Here is a 14,010-nt window from a genome sequence, read left to right as displayed (position 1 = left end):
TTACTCATGGGCTTTGTCGGTGAATATGTCACGTAGATACAGATCACCGCTCTGCCGTAGGCTTCACCCCTGGCCGGAGGGACGGTTGTCATCTGCAGAATCTTTGAGGCCAATCAGGGGTGTTCGGGCTTTTAATATCAAAGGCCAGATAGGCTTTCTATGTGGGATTGTTAACCAGGAAGGTGATAAGGAAGGATATGCTCGAGTTGATGACACTAGCCAGATATATTCATACCAGGCTGACAGATGCGCAGTAGACAATCACGGTGTGCTATGCGATAGTGACTGTTGGGTGTCGATGAAATGTAGTAAACGTGTTGGGCATACTACGGATAGACTCATCTAATGATCAGATAAAACTTTACTATCATAGTATTGTGGCCAGCCACGATGCAAACTCTCGAATGCTATTAATCTCTAATAATACAACAATCAGGTATCTATTCGGACCCCCGGCTAGCTCGCTTCATCCGTCTTCGTTTCCGTCGACAGGAGTCGATCGCCTCGGGCGTCAAGATCTCCGGCGGTAGGTCAAAGTCTCGCTCTTCCATCTCCGGAACAGCATAGCCAAAGGCGAACCGGGTCCGGCCCTTTCTATGTGCCGACAGCGCCGTGTCCCGCAGGTGACGCTTGGCATAGAACGAAGTAAATGGTTTTTTATCATCTACGGGGGGTGGCAGGGGTTGCAGGATCTCCGGTTCCATGGGCTTGGTCTTCTTCCGCCCTTCAGACGCCGTTGATTTCGGCTTCTTCCCGGCTGTGGCAGACCGAGCTTCCTGGATTAATTGGCGGGCGGCCCAGGCATCTACATCATTGATATCCGGTGGCTCGCTGTAGCTTGGAACATCCGATAGCGATACACTAGGGGAGTCTTCCGCTTCGGAATCTGGGATGCCAGGGGCCTGGTTATGCTGTTGTGTCATAGTGTCCTGGGCTTCTGCAGTGGCATTTAACGAAGGATTGGCGGCAGCAGCAGCGGCCTTCTCCTTTTCGACCTTGCGTCGCTTCTCTTCTTCTTTCCAGATCTTGAATTTCTGGATCAGGGCGGAGATTTCCTTAATGAAGTAGTCTCGCTTTGGTTCGTATTGCTTCTTCTCCTGGTCAGATAATAAACCCGTGATTCCCATTATGCGCAACCAGTCGTGGCTCTGTAACTCGTCCAATAGACGATCTAGCTGTTGTTTCTCATGTTGGGCTCGTTCTCGCTCAATATTCCGCAGTTGTTTTTCTTGCCGTTCGTTTCGTCGATGGGCCTTGAAGTATGTTCCCTCATTCAGGGGGTCCTCTTCGGGCGTATCGCTAGGTTCACTTGGTTGCGGTTCGGGGAGACTGATGGACTCGCAGTTGTGTAGCTGAAGTAGAGGGTTTCCGAACGGGGTGTCTGTGTCGGGTGAGGGGAGATCGGACGAGGAGATGGAGGACTCAGAATGATCATCGATCAATTTGATGGCAGTATGGACCGCAAGGAACTCTAGAAGCGAGTTAGTCTGCAGCTCTCAGTAGCTTAACAAGCGTTGGAGCGTACCTGTCTTCGGCGGCTCTAAGCTCAGCAATTGTTCGTAGTTGGGGAAATACAGGGCCAACTCGCTTCTCGCTCTGGAACCCCCATCGTGCGAACGAAGTGATCGACGCTCCCGCACGGCGGGTGTGGTTTGCGCTGATGTTGGTTGTTGCGACGGGGTCGCAATCTTCTCGTTGGGCGACTCCGCAGGCTGAGAGCGCGCCTGGACGCGATTTTGTGTGGCGGACGCCGGGAGAGGTGTATCGGCATCGGCAACACGGCGTCTGCGAGCGGCGGGGGTAGTCGTGGTAGTGGTCGGCGTGGCTTTCGCAAAATAGCGTCTGATATCCGTGGGCGCGGGTGAAATGGTATCTAGGGGATCAGGCGATTCACGCGAGAGGAGCGAGGGGGCGGCGGCGGGGGTCTCATTGCGGTGAATTCGGAGATGCGTAGCGTGTGGGGTGTCGGAGGGCGGATGATGATGGGAGGAGGGCGAGAGAAGCGGTCGGCGCGCAGAGGAGCGGCGCGGAAGAGAAGAGGGGGCGCGCCGGATGTGAGCGACTTTATTCTTGGGGGTGGTCTTGGAGGGACTGTCGACAGTCGTCGTATCAAGTAAGTCAGGAGAGCTCTTGCGCCGGCGAGACGAGGGAGGAGGATTCAAACGAGGGCGCTTCGACGGAGATGGTCGACGGTCGTCGTCGTCGTTGGGGGGTTCTTCTTGTCGCACAGAAACGCGCAGAGACGACCGAACAGCCATGACGGTCGAGGTCATTGGGGATTTCAATGGCGGGAATTGACGGCAGGCAGGCAAGGTCGGTCTCATGCGGTCCCCCTGTCCCAAGCTGAAAACCTCGCTTTCATCCAGATCTTCAGGGTGTTTTTTTTCTTTGTTTCTCTCGTCGGGGGAAGTTTTGACGCTGCCGTCGCGCGGTTTGGGATGCTCTGTGACCCGTCATTACCGTATTCTATTCTTGGCGACTCCCTTTTTCCGACCATTTCCCTCCAAGATGAGGAATGCAGGAAGTGTTAGTGAGGTATGGTATGTTATGGCGATGTTCAAAAAATACAATACCAGAACCGAACGGTACAGCAAGCTCCTGACTTGTAGAGCAAAATCATTTTGGTTTGAATTCCGGAGTAGATTTAAACATCTTCAATTCCATCATTCCTTCCTATAGTCTCTCTCTCACTCTCTCACTCTCTCACTCTTCCTCCCCAGTCATCAATTATTTCATTGGTCTTTCGATGGAAACCGTACAACAATCTCCATGTGATATACTACGACTAAGCAAAATCATGTCCATTCCTCTCGGACTTTATTCCGACATTCATCCTGGTCCCTGGTCATAATCACGAGAATATTCCCCCAATGGCAGTGTCAATTGTCTTGAACCCCAGACCAAGAAAAGAAACGTGGGGGCAGTGGCATGGGGAATTTTCCTTCCTTTGGCTTCAACACCCAGTCATTCAATAAACTCCCAAGAATGAGCCCCATCGGATCTCCTCCCCTCCCTCTGTGGGGTGCGTGGGGGTTGCGAATAATCATCCGCATCATAGGCTCATGAGAGGAACTATACTGGACATGAGCCACTGAATGCGAGCCCCCCTCTTTGGAACCACAATTTCTTCTCCTCGTATCTTCTATTCTTTAATCCTGTCGCCCCTCCTTCTTTCCGATCATTTTCCTTTTGTTTTTTGTCTTTGCGTTTTTTGATCCCTCCCTGGTTACCGCATATCCCCAGTAAGTCTAATCCTACCAACTAACTTGTAGGGCTCTTTCACTAATTCACGTTTAGCTACCCTAGATTTCACAGTTACATCACTATGGCTCCAATCGGAACTTCACCAAAACGCGCTCTGACCCCCGGCTTCTACGTCCCAACGGTCGCTTTCTTCGCTGGCCCCGATGAAGATGTCGATGTCCCCACCGTCGAGAAACATGCCGCCTATCTCGCCCAGTCTGGAATCGCTGGTCTAGTCGTACAAGGCAGCAACGGCGAAGCCGTCCACCTGGACAGAGACGAACGGAAAACAATCACAGCAGCTACCCGTCGGGCATTGGACGCCCATGGCGCCGAGTCGATGCCGGTCATCGTCGGATGCGGTGCCTCGTCCACCCGTGAAACCATTCAATTGTGCAAGGATGCCGGCGAATCCGGAGGTGACTATGCTTTGGTCTTACCGCCATGCTACTACAAGTCCCTGGTCAGCAACGAAGCCCTCCGTGACCACTTCCGCGCCGTGGCGTCCGCATCCCCCGTCCCGGTTTTGATCTACAACTTCCCCGGTGCATCGTCCGGTCTGGACCTCACCTCCGACGACATCCTAGCACTCTCACAGCACCCGAACATTGTGGGTGTCAAGCTGACCTGCGGAAACACCGGAAAATTAGCCCGCATTGCCGCCCAGGCCAAACCGGAATTCCTGACGTTCGGGGGGTCGGCTGATTTCACACTCCAGACCCTCGTCGCCGGTGGTGCAGGTATCATCGGTGGCACTGCCAATCTAATCCCTCGGTCGTGCGTCTATGTTATGAAGCTCTACAACGAGGGTAAGGTGAAGGAAGCCCAGGCGGCCCAGGCGGTCGTGGCCCGAGCAGATTGGCTGGCGATCAAGGGGGGATTCGTGGCTGTCAAGAGCGCACTCCAGAGCTATCGGGGATATGGCGCACAGCCGCGCCGGCCGTGCGTGGAGCCGTCGGCCGAGGAGGCGGCTGTTTTGAAGGAAGCATTCAGCGAAGCAGTAGAGCTGGAAAGACGGCTAGAGAAGGCTTAACAGACTTATGATTTTATTTATACCATGTAATTACAGACTGCATTAAGATACGAGGACGACGTAATCTATCATCGATTTCCAATCTTGACATTAGTCAAGGGTTGCAGATGAAAACACTTGCAACAAACTTGGAGAGTCAGGGTCCCAGGTATACAAATATCGGAAGGAAAAACAGATGCACCATTTCCTCTACGCATTATTGGCCTCTTACAAAAATATAAAGAAACCTAATCTAGTCGCCAAACGAAGAGGATAAGAAACCATGGTAGCTTCATCATTCCCTTAAACCCATGTTACTATAAACAAGTATGGACCTCCTTCCCTCAGTTGAAGGGCTATAATAATCAGATGTGATACAATCTCGATAGTAGCATAATTCCTGGTCATGCGCTACAAACCAACATCTATGCCGTCTTGTCTTGACTTTATCTCCTCATGATCGACATCAGCACGTGAGAAATCAGTACCATAACCCTAATACGCCACAACATGGATCTAGAATACAACTTCAACTATGATATCATGAAACACCTGACAAACATATAGCATGAAACTGTGGTACCAGTATCTTAACAAACCAGACAAGATCGTGAACTTAGTACAGCCTATGACGTCCCTGGGAATGAACCGACACAGGATATAGTAGCTTGAGTGAATCAGCGTCATTCATTCCGGCAATGTTTTCTGAGACGTTTCATACAACGGATCCTGATACACTTTCCTGGTCCTAGCTTTTCTTAATCTGCACAGTGTTGTCATTCTGGTATGAATTAGTGCCGGGGATCTTATATTTTCTCGTGTTTCAATAATGCTTGCCTTTGTTTGAAGCATGATGAAACACCTTTGTTCTCGACTGTGACTCTAATTTCCCGGGCCTTCTATGTGACGTGACACATAATTAAACACCATGATCTTCACAGGATGACAAGAGGGAGAGCGTCACTGATAACAGCTCCTTTGTAAAATCAACGCAAGGGAGTTACAAACGACTTCTCAGATGGTTGAGATGATACCGAACGGCGATTAATATGAAGTAGTACGCCTCAGCTACGGCTCATCTGCGAGATTCTGGAAGAAATAGTGTCCTGAATCTGGTGAGAAGGGCAATTCGAGCGAATACTTGATTTTCGGTGTGTCCGATTCAGAGTTCTTTCTACCCTTGGTTTTATCATTCATCCTACCAAGTTTCAGGAAGTCATCATAGAATGGCTGATCAAACTGAGGACTTCTGTTTACTTAACTACCTAGTCTACGTAATATAATGCCCTGACTCCTGTGCATTACTATCTGAAAGGAAGTCAATGCAGGATACCTCTATATCTAGAGCAATTCTCTAATTCCTGGAGAGAAAATATCTTCTAGAGGGGTTGGTAGTTCGATATTTAGGAAAGGGCGATGTGAAGCAGTAGTTTAAGCAGCCAGATTCGATCATGATATACAAACAATCAAATTATGTGTTAGCAGGACACTCATCCCGCTGCGTAGTGTGCACCGGTGCAGAGACATAACAAGGGGGAATTGGATGTCTTGAGCATAATCAGTCGATCGACCGGTGGTCTATATAGCCTGGTGTTCCACTTTGTTAAGCATACTGATACTTTCTAATGACTTTTTTGGGCTTTCTTCTCCTTGAGGCCTTCTTGCCGTACGCTTCATAGCCCTTCTTCTGTAAGCACCCGATCCATCTAGCGCAGGACGTCCAATGGTTTCACCTTGACCATTATCACCTACCCATCCAGGCAAATTATCCAAGGCATCGATCTTACCATCATCAAACGAGGCTTTGAGAGGCAAACGTCCACTAATCGAGCCACCCCAGTCTCAACATACTAAACGCGTTTCAACGAGCCAGTCCACCGAGGAAGCCAACTTGCATAGATCGCCGTTGCCAATAACCCCAACAAATGAACCCCTTTCAGTATAGACACTCGCAATAATCCCCGAAATCGAGATGCACGGCTTCTGGGAACCAGCCCCCAATGACATGTAGCACCACCACCCAGACCAAAAAAGTGCTACGATAGCGCGACCATTGCGCCAGGTGGGAGTATGTTGCGATCTCTGTCCAACCTTTGTCTGCTAGCACAATCATCTGGCGAAGTGTGAAGCTTTGGAGTTCGCCCAGTACAGTGTTGTACGTATACTACAACGACACTCGAACATATAGTAGACGTTAAAGGAATAGTCAGCACGCTGGCAACAGACTGGATGGCTTGGCCCAGCCCTATACCATTTCTCGTTTCGATAGTATTTAGCCTGAATTTTGTCCGTTATACAAAACCCCATAATCGCTGGTATCGGCACCATAATGATCCATCGTGATAGGACGGTACGTGAGCTTGCAAATAACGATCCAGGAGAAAGAACCAGAGCTGCGTAGAACAGCACAAGCCAAACGACGTATGTCGAATGCCACATTTGAGTCGCACGGGTTTCATTAGGGTCATCTTCTCCCTGGTTCCTACTAGCAGCATGTATCTGGTTGCTGGAAATGAAGGGCTGGGGGACCATTTCTGAAATCCATCACAGCGTGGAACACAGGTTTGGAACAACCTAGGCTGCACTATTTGGTTGTTATAATAAGTCTGCGAGAGGGGACGAGGCTGAAATTCAGGGAAAGGGTCATTGCCTCATCCCAGCCCCCAATTGGCTAGGTGCAGTCGCCATCATCTTGCTCGGGTCATAGACTCATAGCATCGCATACTAGGGCTTGTATCAGGAAAGCACGGTCTGTCTGTCACAGGTCACTTCCATGGCTGTCTGGACTATTTCAAATAGTACAATAACTGATTTTACCATATCTTTCTCATGTAAATGCTTTGAAGAATAGTAGACATGGAGAGCTTTTCAATAGATGTATAGAGTAATAGTAGCTCAAGTACTTGACCGCCTGAAGAAGACTAATCCTGTATAGAAAGGTAGTTACTGATCTGTCTATTCAGACCCCGACCGTGGGAAAGGAATTTGGGACTTGTGTATCACAGCCTTAATATCTCTGCCAAAGATGCCTCGTTTAAGTCGGAAAAAGTATATATAGGATGCTTATATAGCAAAGACCCTATACTAGATTTTATTCCCAAAAAGAATCGCTATTGATGACAATTTTGGCCAGAGATTGTAGCTCTCAAAAAGATACACTATTCAACGAGGCAACTCATAGTGTGTACAATTTATTCTGCCGGAAGATACCAGCGCTCAGGCTTAGTAGACAGGGTCCCTCATAGGCTCATACAATACAAAATCTAGTAGTGCCTAAGCCCCATGACTTCGAAAATGTGACCCTCGATTCTCCTCTCCAGGAGGGTTACATGCTCTAGAACCCCGACACTACAACGTAATCATTCCATTAACAGAAAAACCACCCATATCACCAGCCAAGAAGCCTCCACGCCGTCGAAAGTCAAACAACAGGCAAGTCCACGACATCACCACCTATATCAAGACTAGCTTTCTGGACAGATAAGCCAAGCTGGTCCAGAGCTGGTGTCGTTGTCTGGTAGGCTGTACCATAAGCAACTTTAGTGCCCTATCGCTGTTACGGAGTTTTTGGCCTAGTTTGGGCATGGGTGTTGTTTTGGGGGTTTCTAGTGAGTTTAAATCAATACATACTACATTCCCAAAAACATATCTTGTGCAGTTACAGAGCTTAAAGCTCTATATTTCTTTCAACCACTATACATGCATGCCAGATATGAATAAACAACCAAGATGAACAAAGTAGCGTCGGGTCTCATCTCCTCCCTGACTCTCGAAACAGTTCTCCTCATCCGCGGAAAGGACAGGCTCCCCTGGAAGCCCACCTTCAAGACCGCCTGCTGGATGAGCTTCATCTCCGTGCTGGCTATGGAGTCCGTGGAGAATGTCGTCGAGTACCATCTTCCTGGGGGTGTGGTTATGCTGGGCGACCTGGGATTTTGGGCTGCAGCGGTGACAGCTATGGGGGCTGGGTTTTTGCTCCGTTGCCGTGGAATTACCTTAGGTTAAGGGCTTGGAGGCAGGCTTATCATTAGTTGGTCGTGACTACATAGATTACTTTAGGTTCCGGGGTGAGAGTGTGGTGGTTGGAATGGAATGGAATGGAATGTATGAATAAGGAATTGTACTATACTAGATAGATGTAGAATGATTAGCGCCGCTCCTTATAAACAGTCTGTATGTGATTGAAAGCTTCTTGGACAATAGCAGAAGGGGTAGATATCTTTCTCACAGAGTTGCAAGCGGAAGGTTGCTGATAACTAGAGTTAGTCAAGAGGGTAAAGGGTAGAAAAAATATAATATCAAACTTTCGTCAATACTCTACTGCGAGTTTTGCGTCAAGTCCAAAATTGCGTTCTTTTCACTGGAACCACGATTCTATAAAGTCAATCCATCGGTTCGAGTGCCGAGATTGGAACAATAGGTAGTTGTGGATGTGAACCCAGTCTCTGCAGAAAGCAGTTCGTTAAGCGTCGTACAGGAATGTCCGATTACCGATGTAGATCTTTCGAGCTTCTTCCCATCCAGTGGAAAGATACCCTTGGGTACCGGTCCTCGATTCGCCGTAGCTCAGCAACCCTTGATTTAGATCCAGTAGAAGCACATTTTCATGTAATAGCATGTACCGCATTGTATCCCCGAGTCTCAGGTGTGGGTCTTTAACAAGGACAAGTATGCAAGTGAACCGTGCGCCCAATTGAAAATTGGCTAACATTCCAGCTCCTGGGAAGTTCTCCACGACAACATCAGGGACTGTGGAGACATCGGTTGGAACAAGCGAACAACCACTTTCTCTCCCACAGTAAATGACGAAACACTGCTAGAATCTTGTTCAAAGTACACCATACTTCCTCGGGTCTGTCTTGATTCCTTCAAAACGTCATCAGCCACGACATGTATCTGACATTGACGACCGCTGTGGATATCGGTTGAGTAGATCTATTTGTGCTGGAGGCTTGAATTGATTCCTGACTCGCAGGTGGCACGAGCGGAAGCTTGTGGGTTATTATTAGTAGCTGGAAGACTTCCCCGCTGGGGTGAATTTATAAATATGTATGGAGTCCTTGTGGGTTGACAGCCAGTTAAAGTTGCCAAGGGAGAATGTACAGTTGCAATGACTGACAATGGAACCATTTGACTTGCCCTGGCTCGTTGGTAGAGTGGCAATGCAAAGAATAAAATAAAACGAGTCATAAGATTATTGGATCCATGGTTGTGCTGGCGGGCGGGGGTTGTGGAAGTGGAAAGGGTCAGGAACGTCTCCACATTTCATTGGGATGCCTGGGGAACAATAAAGTGATCTGTCCATGAAAGGAGATCTGAAGACTGTCTTGTTTCTAAGCGATGTCACTGTAGCAGTTCAAGCCAGAGAGGGTAATGAAAGCCAGGATAAAGAGGGGGAGGTGTCATTCAATAAAAGACTTTCATTCATATTCAATCCCTTATAGGGAGACCTGCTATAATAATACCGGATTAAATTGAAGGGTCATGCATGTTACACCGTAACCAGATGTAACCGTTTCTTACTTTGTTGCCGCAGTGCGACAGCCTACTGATACGGTGACTCGTAGGTACTGTACCCAACATCTCCCATTGGGGGCGGTAATGGTACGGTATAAGGGGAAATCAACAATGATGTGCAGGTCTAAGCCCCTTTCAGGCGCGCCTTCGGAATCCTGGGAATCTTGGGACTCATTCTCGAACATAGTCTCGATCCCTCTGTTCCGTTGCAGATTCTTGTTAAAATGAGAAGGATGGTGACCGGTATGGTGAAGGGAATGCCAACGGAGAAAGGGATCGACATTACCAGCCCTTGACTGAATCCACTATCGATTATTTTGCCTAACCTTTAAGCTCGCCCTTCCCTCAACAAAGCCTTATCTACTACTGCACAACTGCACTTCGACGTTGCCATTCCTTCTCTTCTTCTTTCTTTCTTTCTTTTTTTTTTTTTTACTCCCCTATGCGATAAGCAACTCTTTCAGCAGGGTTGTCTCAACAAATTCATTCAATTATGCGGATCACTCGGATCTGCACCGTGCTCTTCACGGTATCCTCAGCCGTAGCCGTCAGTGTGAATCCTTTACCGGCGCCGCGTGAGATCTCCTGGGGTTCCTCCGGTCCCAAATCCGTCGCTGGAGAGCTGCAGCTGCGCATTGAAACTGACACGCAGAATGGTATTGTGGCCGATGCATGGTCTCGTGCATGGGAGACCATAGTCGCCTTGCGATGGGTCCCCGCTGCCACAGAAGCTCCCATCTCTTCCTTCGAACCTTTCCCAACTCCCACAGCGGGCGCTTCCAGAAAAACGAAGCGCGCCTCAAATGCGCTGCAATATGTTGATGTTCACGTCGACGACACTGAGGCCGATCTTCAGCACGGTGTTGATGAGTCTTACACGCTCGAGGTCAAGGAGGATTCGGATAGCATTACGGTTAACGCCCAGACCGTCTGGGGTGCTCTGCATGCATTTACTACTCTCCAACAACTGGTCATATCCGATGGCCACGGCGGTTTGATTATTGAAGAGCCAGTCAGCATTAAAGATTCTCCGCTTTATCCCTACCGTGGAATTATGCTTGATACAGGTCGTAACTTTATCACTTTGCCCAAAATTTTCGAGCAGTTGGAGGGTATGGCCCTTTCGAAGCTCAACGTACTCCACTGGCACATTGACGACGCACAATCTTGGCCTATCTGGGTCGACGCTTACCCCGAGATGGTCAAAGATGCTTATTCGCCCCATGAGATTTACTCGCGCAATGATGTCCGCAACATTGTCAATTATGCTCGAGCTCGTGGTATCCGTGTGATCCCCGAAATTGACATGCCAAGTCACTCCTCGTCAGGCTGGAAGCAAGTTGACCCCGAAATGGTTACTTGCACGGACTCCTGGTGGTCCAACGATGACTGGCCTCTCCATACCGCGGTTGAGCCCAACCCGGGTCAGCTTGACATCATCTACAACAAAACCTACGAGGTCGTGGGCAATGTCTACAAGGAACTGTCGGACATCTTCCCTGACCATTGGTTCCACGTCGGCGGAGACGAAATCCAGCCCAACTGCTTCAACTTCAGCACCCACGTCACTAACTGGTTTGCCGAGGATCCCTCGCGCACCTACCACGACCTGGCTCAATACTGGATTGATCATGCCGTGCCGATTTTCCAGAACTACAGCAAAGAACGCCGTCTGGTGATGTGGGAGGACATTGTGCTGTCTGCGGAGAATGCACATGATGTGCCCAAGAACATTGTCATGCAGAGCTGGAACAATGGTCTAGAATACATCTCGAACTTGACAGCTCGAGGCTACGACGTCATCGTGTCATCCTCGGACTTCATGTACCTGGACTGTGGCCATGGAGGCTTTGTCACCAATGACCCGCGGTACAATGTGATGTCCAACCCAGATGCAAACACCCCTAGCTTCAACTATGGAGGCAATGGAGGATCGTGGTGCGCCCCTTACAAAACCTGGCAACGTATCTACGACTACGACTTCACGCTCAACCTCACGGAGACGCAGGCCAAGCATGTCATTGGCGCGACAGCTCCTCTCTGGGGCGAGCAAGTTGACGATATCAACGTCTCCAGCATGTTCTGGCCCCGTGCCGCAGCTCTGGCAGAGCTTGTCTGGTCCGGAAACCGCGACGCTGATGGCAAGAAACGCACTACGGAGCTGACGCAGCGCATTCTCAACTTCCGCGAATACCTTGTTGCGAATGGTGTTCAGGCTCAGGCACTGGTTCCGAAGTATTGTCTGCAACATCCTCACGCTTGCGATCTCTACCGCGACCAAACTGCGATCCATTAAACGTAGTTGCTCACTTGATTACTCGTGTGCTTTGGTTCATTGGGTGGCTAAGCATAGCATGGGATGTACATACCAACCATTTGGATACACCACCCTTCTGTCAGGTTTCAGTGTTACTTATCTAATTTTGATTAGCTTCTTACCAGCCACGTGAGATCGAGCAGCTGGTATGTTTTAACCACGAGATATTACATTGAGAAGCTATTCCTCGCGTATCTTTTAAAACTCACTTAGACACTTCTCGTGAGGCGTCGACAAAAACATAGGAAGTAGTGCAATATAGTGATCTAAACTTGATATATTAGACAACTCTGCTACCATGGTATATCGCCCATCCAGGAGAAACAATGGTCACATTCATCAATGGCGAGTGTCAGCGTACATCCACATGGTCACTTCAACTCAAATGGTATACCCCAGCCTACTCCAGGAAGCACAATGTAGATAAAATGGTGAACGACACCGTAGACCAACGCAAGATAAGTAACCTACTTGACACTCTTCCAACCTGACAATCCACATCAACCACACCCATAATCTCCATTCACCCCAAGAACAGTGCCATCAACCTCTAGTCAAGTTCGACTGCCCCCGATTTACGAACGTAGACACAATAGATCGTGATGTTCTATGGCACTCAACATACAAAGCAAGCCCACAACCCATCTGCATCTGATAAGGACAATTGTTGGAAGACTCGGGCCATCGTCATTCTTCCCCTCGACATCAACTCGTCAACATGGACAGTATATATCAATATCTTGCCCAAGGTACCAAAGTATACACACTTGACCAGTCACTCCACCCCAACATATGATAATAACAAGCTCCATCCCCGTTCCCTCATAGAAGACAAGGGATACCAAGGTCGAGAACCCCAGTCTCAGTCCATCAACACTACACCTGATAAGAACCCTATCCATAGCACCCCTCAAGGACCTACCTACCACCCTAACAATCCACTCAACAGAACCTTAAAACAAACAGTATTCAGCCACCAAGGTTCCTACACCATACCAACTAAACTACATCAAACCCCCCAACAATAGACAATAGACAAGAACCAACCAACCCCAAAAAGGACCCTCCACGCACCCACCCCATTGGCCGTGGATCCCCCTTGCCCAACACACCAGATCGCCAGCAGCGCAAATCACACTAACTACTAGTTAGTACCCACCTCCACAGCAACCTCACAATGGCCTTCTTCGTACGTCCCGGGCGTTCCGCATCAGAGAGGCAACGAATATCAATGGCTCAGTTGGCGCAACTCGCCCGCCCCGGAAATACACGTACGTAAGTCCACAACGTTGAGATGAGGGGCGGGTGAAGTGAAGCTCAGCTCGCCATGTTGATGTTCGTTCGGGGTGGAGGAGGAGGAGGAGGAGGGGGTCGGGTTGTTGGCGTTGAGTTGGGATCTTGTGGTGTACTTTACTACTCAGGGTGGGGTGAGTTTAAACCTACGACCAGGTCAGGGGGGGGATATTGTCGGGAATTGTGCTTGACGTGCAGATGAGGGATTGCGGCAATGATTGGCGTAGGTTCGCATGAAGATGTACATTTCGGTCCCTGAGCTTTATGGTTTAGGATTGTGTTCCTTGTTTGGGTTGGCGGTTCGTGCGGTTGGGTATGAATGTGATTATCATTCTTCTATTGTATCTGATTGGGATGTTTTGGATTTACTAGTGAGTGTTTTTTTATCATCCTTTCTCGGGGAATCAGGACATCTTGGGTAAGGTTATTAAATTGATTTGATTCCTCGATCGATTGAAATTGCCAGATCCACGAGTAGAAATTGATACTGATGTCGATGTGCTTGGGGTCATGTTACACTGCAGCAATCGTCCGGCCAAAGAACTGTTGACGAACTCGTTGCTTACCCTTTTTGTTTTTCTTTTCTTTTTTTTTTTTTCGCCACTGGATACGAGAGTCCTCGTTGGGT

At 48.9% G+C, this 14,010-nt stretch overlaps 5 protein-coding genes across 5 annotated transcripts; 3 read left to right on the top strand and 2 right to left on the bottom strand.

The window, feature by feature from the left end:
* Positions 1 to 391: 391 nt before the first annotated feature.
* BDV37DRAFT_262598 (acetyltransferase SAS4-like domain-containing protein) lies at positions 392 to 2,334 on the bottom strand. The gene is made up of 2 exons (XM_032083448.1): positions 1,526 to 2,334; positions 392 to 1,471 (listed from the first exon to the last, which is right to left on the bottom strand). The coding sequence occupies exons 1-2, from the start codon at positions 2,322 to 2,324 to the stop codon at positions 441 to 443; spliced, it is 1,830 nt and encodes a 609-aa protein (XP_031936021.1). The 5' UTR covers positions 2,325 to 2,334; the 3' UTR covers positions 392 to 440.
* Positions 2,335 to 3,163: 829 nt separating this feature from the next.
* BDV37DRAFT_22804 (dihydrodipicolinate synthase family protein) lies at positions 3,164 to 4,508 on the top strand. The gene is made up of 2 exons (XM_032080297.1): positions 3,164 to 3,242; positions 3,298 to 4,508. The coding sequence occupies exon 2, from the start codon at positions 3,326 to 3,328 to the stop codon at positions 4,274 to 4,276; it is 951 nt and encodes a 316-aa protein (XP_031936020.1). The 5' UTR covers positions 3,164 to 3,242; positions 3,298 to 3,325; the 3' UTR covers positions 4,277 to 4,508.
* Positions 4,509 to 7,917: 3,409 nt separating this feature from the next.
* BDV37DRAFT_262596 (uncharacterized protein) lies at positions 7,918 to 8,632 on the top strand (the record flags this gene model as incomplete). The annotated part of the gene is made up of 2 exons (XM_032083447.1): positions 7,918 to 8,504; positions 8,560 to 8,632. A coding segment is annotated over exon 1 (271 nt), but the record flags the coding sequence as incomplete, so codon positions are not given.
* BDV37DRAFT_262593 (uncharacterized protein) lies at positions 8,482 to 9,646 on the bottom strand. The gene has a single exon (XM_032083446.1). It carries the CDS (start codon positions 9,443 to 9,445, stop codon positions 9,191 to 9,193), a length of 255 nt encoding a protein of 84 aa, XP_031936018.1. The 5' UTR covers positions 9,446 to 9,646; the 3' UTR covers positions 8,482 to 9,190.
* Positions 9,647 to 10,189: 543 nt separating this feature from the next.
* BDV37DRAFT_262592 (beta-N-acetylhexosaminidase) lies at positions 10,190 to 12,268 on the top strand. Its single transcript, XM_032083445.1, has one exon. It carries the CDS (start codon positions 10,266 to 10,268, stop codon positions 12,066 to 12,068), a length of 1,803 nt encoding a protein of 600 aa, XP_031936017.1. The 5' UTR covers positions 10,190 to 10,265; the 3' UTR covers positions 12,069 to 12,268.
* Positions 12,269 to 14,010: the final 1,742 nt, after the last annotated feature.

This window comes from Aspergillus pseudonomiae (assembly GCF_009193645.1).
Source record: "Aspergillus pseudonomiae strain CBS 119388 unplaced genomic scaffold BDV37scaffold_113, whole genome shotgun sequence".
NCBI lineage: Eukaryota > Fungi > Ascomycota > Eurotiomycetes > Eurotiales > Aspergillaceae > Aspergillus > Aspergillus pseudonomiae.
The sequence above is the reverse complement of the archived record's forward strand: the minus strand, read 5'-3'. Positions and strand labels throughout refer to the sequence as shown.

Coding starts and splice junctions, on each gene's coding strand:
- BDV37DRAFT_22804 (XM_032080297.1), top strand. CDS start 3,326: ATGGCTCCAATCGGAACTTCACCAAAACGCGCTCTGACCCCCGGCTTC.
- BDV37DRAFT_262598 (XM_032083448.1), bottom strand. CDS start 2,324: ATGAGACCGACCTTGCCTGCCTGCCGTCAATTCCCGCCATTGAAATCC. Junction 1,472..1,525: donor CTTAGAGCCGCCGAAGACAG/GTACGCTCCAAC, acceptor ACTCGCTTCTAG/AGTTCCTTGCGGTCCATACT.
- BDV37DRAFT_262593 (XM_032083446.1), bottom strand. CDS start 9,445: ATGACTCGTTTTATTTTATTCTTTGCATTGCCACTCTACCAACGAGCC.
- BDV37DRAFT_262592 (XM_032083445.1), top strand. CDS start 10,266: ATGCGGATCACTCGGATCTGCACCGTGCTCTTCACGGTATCCTCAGCC.